The sequence below is a fragment of the Protomyctophum bolini genome (genome assembly GCF_963924005.1).
Source record: "Protomyctophum bolini genome assembly, chromosome: 19".
Classification (NCBI taxonomy): domain Eukaryota; kingdom Metazoa; phylum Chordata; class Actinopteri; order Myctophiformes; family Myctophidae; genus Protomyctophum; species Protomyctophum bolini.
Genome location: NC_137880.1, coordinates 4,149,232 through 4,156,076, shown reverse-complemented (window position 1 = coordinate 4,156,076; position 6,845 = coordinate 4,149,232). Strand labels below are relative to the sequence as shown.

Below are 6,845 nucleotides of genomic sequence, written 5' to 3'. Positions count from 1 at the left end.
CCCCCGGTTACCTCCTGACCTGTGGCTGACGCATGGCAAATAATAATCACTGAATGTCAGTGCGCTGAGAGACATGCAGCTCCTGTATACTCCCACAGCTGCTCCTATACATCTCCTTACAACAGTGGTTTACCGGATTTCGCCGCTTGCGCTGCTAAATAACACCATAAAACTGGCCATTTCATGTCACGCACCCCCTAGAGAGCGTTCGCGCAAGGGGTGCAACGCACCACAGTTTGGGAACCCCTGCCCTAGGGCATATACATGGGCAACTGGCGGCCCGGGGGCCAAAAGTATCGATTTCAAATGATTGAATCGTATCATATCGCCATAATGAACCAATATCGTCCATGTATCGTATCGTCAACCATGTATCGTGATTAAGCAATATTACACGAGAGGGTGTGGTTTAACGTGATTATTGGCACGACCGTGATGCAGTCAGGAACGAGACTGAAGTGGCATCACTGAAGTGGCAATAATCACGTTAAACCACACCCTCGAGTGTAATATTGCAATTATACACCCTTAAAACTAAGAAAATCTGAAAAAAACTATTTTTCTAATGACAGATGCAGTCACTACGACCACAAATGTCCCAAGAAACTAGCTAGAACCTAGCCACCGAGTTTGCTGCGCTCTGGGAAAACAGAGCAGCTGAATTATTTGTTTTGATTAGGTGTGGAGTGGTGCTCGTTTGAACAACAACGGCTAGAAGGCTGTTTCAACCAATCAGATTGCACTGCGTGAAAAGAGGAGTTGACGGGCAATTATGGGCACTGTATTTTGCCCGTAAATCCATATTCTACTGTTTTCAGGGGCATCTCTCTCTCTCTCTCACCTTGTCTGAACAGTTGACCTTGGCTCCGTTGTCCAGCAGCTCTTTGACGATGTCAGCGTGACCTCTGCCAGCCGCCCAGATGATGGGATACACACTGTACTGCTGCTCACACACACACACACACACACACACACACAGACACGTGAAGGGTTTTTTGCAGCTAATCGAGCTTATCAATTTAATTAAAAAAATACTATATCGATTGACCCTGGAACACTAAACACGGGTGATTTTCACCCGGACGATTATATATATTCTTTGCAATTTTCATAATTTTTCATAATGTTTGCAGATGTCTGAGGTGGGCGGGACTTTCAGTGCCTTCGTGATGCTCAGTGACATCATAGAAGGTAGGTTTGTTTCCCTGCCTGTTTTCTTTCTACAGGCAGGTGTTTAGTGTTTTGATTGAAACCTTTATTTCAGGGGGATCCAATTGAGACCAGGGTCTCTTTTTCAATGGCGCTCTGTATACAGACAATGTATATACAGACATTTACAGCAAGGTTTTCCACGTACATGACATGGATACAAAGTACAAAATATATAATACACAAACACATACACACAGAAACAGAACTTTAAAACCAGATATTACAAAAAGCAGGTGCATAAATGCCTTCCTCTAGTGTCTAGTGTGAGGTCAGTTAAGAGTATTTTAAAAAACAGTAAAAGACACACGAATGTCCAACTTCAATTATAGTTATAATAATAATGATAGTGTGATACAGGACAAAAAATCCCAATATGCAAAGGACTGTTTTATTTATTTTTTCACAGGGCCATTCTCACATGTCTTAGGAATGGGTGGACCAAAGGAGTTCCCAACTTCCCAAGTTCCCAACTTCATTTATCTTTTTTTTATGAATATTTTAAAACTAATATGCACCCCCATGAAATCTATATATAATTCCTTGCTGTCGGGAGGAAACCTCATAACTCCATTTTTGAGGGGTTTTTTGGCCATAAATCAGTGCTATTGAATACCCTTCATGTATGTGTGTTGTTTCGAAAAAATATTGAACAAAAAAAATTGGACAAAACCTCTTAACTCCATTGGACCCTCAAAATGGCTGCTATAAAGCAACCGACTCCACCACCTCTTCCTCTCTCTCATGGAAGTATAATTGATTTTAGTGACGGTGTCACAAAACAATAAGTATGGGTGGTTTGTAGCTCCGCCCACCTACCTGTCCAGTCGTGTTGGGATTGGCCCCGCTCTCCAGCAGCACCCGGGTGACCTCCAGGCGACCTTTGTACGCCGTCCACATCAGAGCTGTCCAACCCCCCTGATATGCGCACGCGCACGCGCACACACACACACACACACACACACACACACACACACACACACACACACACAGACACAGACACACACACACATACACACAGTCAGACACACAGTCAGACACACACACACACACACACATACACGCACACGCACACACACACACACACACACACACACACGCACACACACACACACACACACACACACACACAAGGTTTGTGAGGACGTCAACATTTTAGGACAACAGTTTTATGAATACCTTTTTTGTATACATTTAGCCCTGGGCACTTTAACCATAATAAACCCCTTTAACTGTCAACCAAAAGCCGTAAGATAGCTGATGTACTACAAACTCACTCCGTAATAGTGGTGCAACGCATTGTGGACTTGTAGATGGGTTTTCCTGTGCACAAAACCAGCGTGTGACTATAAGTGTAAAGCATGCATAAACTCTGTCTCTAATCCCTAAACTTATACCTTCTACATGTCTATAAACTATAGAAAAAGCCCTTCTGGGCACAGGTCTCCACCAGGAGGATAGGATGTTTGGCAAAATCTAGTAATATAAACATGTGTGTGTGTGTGTGTGTGTGTGTGTGTGTGTGTGTGTGTGTGTGTGTGCGTGCGTGCGTGCGTGCGTGCGTGCGTGCGTGTGTGTGTGTGTCGCGACTTGACACCATTAGTAGCCCCATTCAAGTGGCACTTCTTCCTCGGCCTAGTGGGAATGTGCGTGCCCAATTTCACAGAAAGCACACGATGTGTTCATGACTTGCGGCATTTTGTTTGAAACCGATCACTCCTGCGAACTTTGGAAGCCCAATATTAGCCAATCAGGATGGAGTCTGAAAAATCTTAAAGCAGAAATTTTGTTGAATGGCTCTAGAGAGACTGTGTGCACCAATCTGCGTGATGTTTGGACAAAAACTACTGAAACGCACGCACGCACGCACGCACGCACGCGGCAAGCAGAGCAGACCCGTGATCAGTGCTGCTGGTCATGAGGGTTGCGTGACGACCCAGGATCAGATCATTATATATACCAGCGTGACAATGTGGAGCTGCATGCGCGCCAATAATAAAGCAGCATGCAGAGTGGAGGAATGATCTAACCCAGGGGTGGGCGACAACGGCCCTTCTAAATCCTAAGGTTTTTTCTGAAAAAAAAAAACATGTTTCTATGTCAAGTGGTGCTCAACCAAGGACTCTATTAATTGGGCCACGGGACCCCCGTCTCAAAATATGTAGTTCCAGGGATTTGAAATTCAATAAAAAAGGTTACTTTTCAGGATTCCCATAAAAATATAGCAAAAATAGCTGATCTACAAGCTCAAAACGCGTCGCAATGCGACGCGTTTTGAGCTTGTAGATCGGCTATTTTTAAGTGGTGCAACCACTTCTACAACCAGCTTGCAATGTCCATGTACCTGTGTACGTGTTTACGTGTGTCAATGAGCATGAGTATGTTACTTATTAATAGCAGTAGGGGGCGCCAGAAACAGAGAGAGGGGTAGTGCTGTGTCTCTAATGAGAGAGAGAGAGAGAGAGAGAGAGAGAGAGAGAGAGGGGAGTTGCACCACTTGGTTCACACAGGTGTGATTTTTGTAATATGCACAGTAATATGCACTGTGGCCCCTCTGGAGTGAGTGTGGAAATATATTTGGCCCTCGCCATCGTCAAAGCTGCCCACCCCTGATCTAACCATTACAGGCACACTGGATTTGAACAGAAATGTTCTATTTATTAAACAAGTTTTTAGTATTTCTATTGATTTATATTTTGTTATATATTTGGTCTGTACGGCCAATAGTTTGCAGCGGGAGCGCGTGCTCCCGGAATGTGCGCGTGGCAAGGCGCCAGGAGGCATACCACAACATTGTATGGTATTTGGAACCATTAAATCAATGCACATGCAGCGATTTACAGCTTCAGAGCTTATTTCAAGGTTGCTCCGCGCCATCTTGGAAGTATAGCTAGAAGTAGCTAGAAGATGTAGCCAAAACCATATATATACATATCATACTATAATTCAGCGAATCTCTGAATGTCTGTCTGTCACTGACAGAGCGTTATCTCATCATTGACTGCACGAATCACTCCCACTTTTCACACAGGCATGGACCATAATTATATGGAGGGCGTAACGGAGCCCTTTTTTCCATTTGACACATTAATGATTAATAATGAATTTATTAGTGAATAAAAACAGCCGTTTACAGCCGTTTACAGCCGTGGTCTTTATTCGTGGTCTATCTCCGACCGAGCCACACTATTAGCACACATCTATCCATGCCAAAAAAATTCTGCACGCTCCCAGAATCCAGCTAGGCTACTTTTTACAGACGCAACTGTCATATTTACTGTACAAATATTGTTTTTACATCACCACACGATGGGCAATGCGCCCGGGCGCAGTACCCCCCACGGCCACAAGATGGGGGCAAATATCTCACAACGGGTATATATATATAAAGTCTAGATGGCTCAAGGCGGAATCTCTGACGTAGTTCACCCGGCGGCCATCTTGCTTCGGGGACTACAGTACAGTATATGTTCAATGGCAGCTCAAACAAAAACAGTCGTAACTCGCTCAAATCTTGACGGATTTACAAACGGGTTGGTTTATTACAAACGTTGTCAACGTGGCTATATGATTCAGGATGCTTATCTGCTTATTTTTTATTTATTTTTATATGAACGTCGTATAAAAGTATGCGGACGTCTCTCAAACCGTTTGAAAATCGGTTGAAAATTGAGCAAGTTATGGTTATTTAAAAGTACATATGCCCCATATAGTCTTAAGATTTTTCATCCCATCCATTAACCAATTTTTGGGGCGGGAACCCCTTTTGGTGTTAGCATATTATGTTACGCTTTAGCTATTGAAAAATAGCAGATCTACGAGCTTGTAGGTCTGCTATTTTTTTGAAAAAAATCGAAGAACGACTGACATAGAAACATAGCTTTTTCAGAAAACTGCCAGGATGTACTGTAGAAGACATTATTAGAATCTGATCTCAGGTCAAAATGGGTTAAAATGGAGGGGGGACCACTTTGGATGACGTCCCAACCCGGAAATTACATAGAATGTTGCTCAATCTGTGGAGCGGTGCGCTCGGTTATGAAATTATTATTAATGTTTCCGTCTTTTGATTTGTCTCCGTCCTGCAGGGCGCTGAGCGTAATTATTTGATAGGACAAATTTGGAATATAAATTATTTCAGAGTGTTTATAACTCAAATCCTTTCTTCTGGGGGGGGTCCCTGGAACTACTTATTTTCAGATGGGGGTCGGTGGCCAATTACATGTCATTTTTTGACACTGATACAGAAACATGAGGTTTTCAGAAAATTCTCATGATTTAGAAAACTTATTATTTATTTTAATTTTAAAGTAGGCCTATACTTCTTGGTAGGCTATAGTCTGTTTGGTATATCCATCTTTCATTCAAACCTCGTAATGCCTGACGAGACTAAAAACAAACAGGTGGGGGGACCAAAACAAAGTGATGCCAAGGTTTTTATTTTTATTTTTGCATTCATCATCAACCGGTCTAAACCGGTTTAAAACGGTCTAGACCGGATTTACGAACACAGACCAGGCTTTCCTCCGAGGTGGAAAGTCTGGTGACGCGAGGTTATAAGGCGCGTGCGCGTGTGTGTGTGTGCGTGCGTGTGCGTGCGTGTGCGTGTGTTCACCATGTCTCTGTGCTCTATGTAAGCACTGCTCTCCAGCAGCTCCTTGACCACCTCCACATGACCCTCCTTGGCTGCTGAGATCAGAGCTGACCAACAGTCCTGGAGAGAGAGAGAGAGAGAGAGAGAGAGAGAGAGACAGAGAGAGAGAGAGAGAGAGAGAGAGAGAGAGAGAGAGAGCATTATTGACATAACAGATGAGAAACCTATATTGCCAAAGCAGTACGCCTACCGAAGATACAATACACACTGGTAGTCAAGTCCCTTATGCTTTGATTTAAAGTTTTGTCAGATTTTTTTACATGGGTTGGAATGGGTATTATGTAAAGAATCAGAAAATCAATGTTCCCATTTGCCCAGATGTCCATATTGGAATGTACAAAATGGCCACCGTAATAAGTATGTTTTGTAATATCTTAGCCTCTAAATAAGCTAGAACATTGATTTTAACTGCTGAACCTAGATTTTCAGCATCAAGGAATCCAATGGTGGTAGTATAGTCAGCTTCCCTATGTGTAATTGGTGATTGATTTTTTTTGTTTTTTGCATATAGATACATTTTTGGAAATGTTATATCTTGATGTTGTTATCATCTTCTAAATAAGATGGAGCATTTGTTCAAGTTTTCTGCCTTTATTGATATAGTATCAAGTGAAGATAGACAGGGAAGAGGGAGAGAGAGAAGGGTGTCACGGTAGCCTTTTCGGCTTTAATAAAACAGTTCTTGAAACTACTTTGCTTGTGGCTCTGCATTTTGGGTTCAGACATTCTGCTACCGTGACAGTATGTACTGACAGTTTGTGTGTGCAAAGTGTCCAGTATTTATAGGCAGCAGGATAATGGCAAAGGGTTCACAGGTGTGTAATGGGAAGCACTGCAGGGCTGATGAGAGTTGGGGACAGGTGTGCAGTGTGAGGGAATGGAATGAGGGAGTGGCCAGGGAGGAGACATGGTCTGTGGAGTGACAGACCATGACAAAGGGGAGAGATTCACACAGCAAAGGTCGTCATGAACGGGACTCAAA

The 6,845-nt window shown here is 43.1% G+C and overlaps 1 protein-coding gene across 1 annotated transcript in view; it reads right to left on the bottom strand.

Annotated features, from left to right (window-relative positions):
• Positions 1 to 6,845, bottom strand: part of LOC308334122 (kinase D-interacting substrate of 220 kDa B-like) — a 105,104-nt gene that overhangs the window by 80,381 nt on the left and 17,878 nt on the right. The window contains exons 4-6 of the mRNA XM_080790708.1: positions 5,825 to 5,923; positions 2,029 to 2,127; positions 842 to 943 (exon numbers count right to left, since the gene is read on the bottom strand). Of these exons, the coding sequence (XP_080646834.1) occupies positions 842 to 943; positions 2,029 to 2,127; positions 5,825 to 5,923 (300 nt within the window). The remainder of the gene's footprint in view (positions 1 to 841; positions 944 to 2,028; positions 2,128 to 5,824; positions 5,924 to 6,845) is intronic.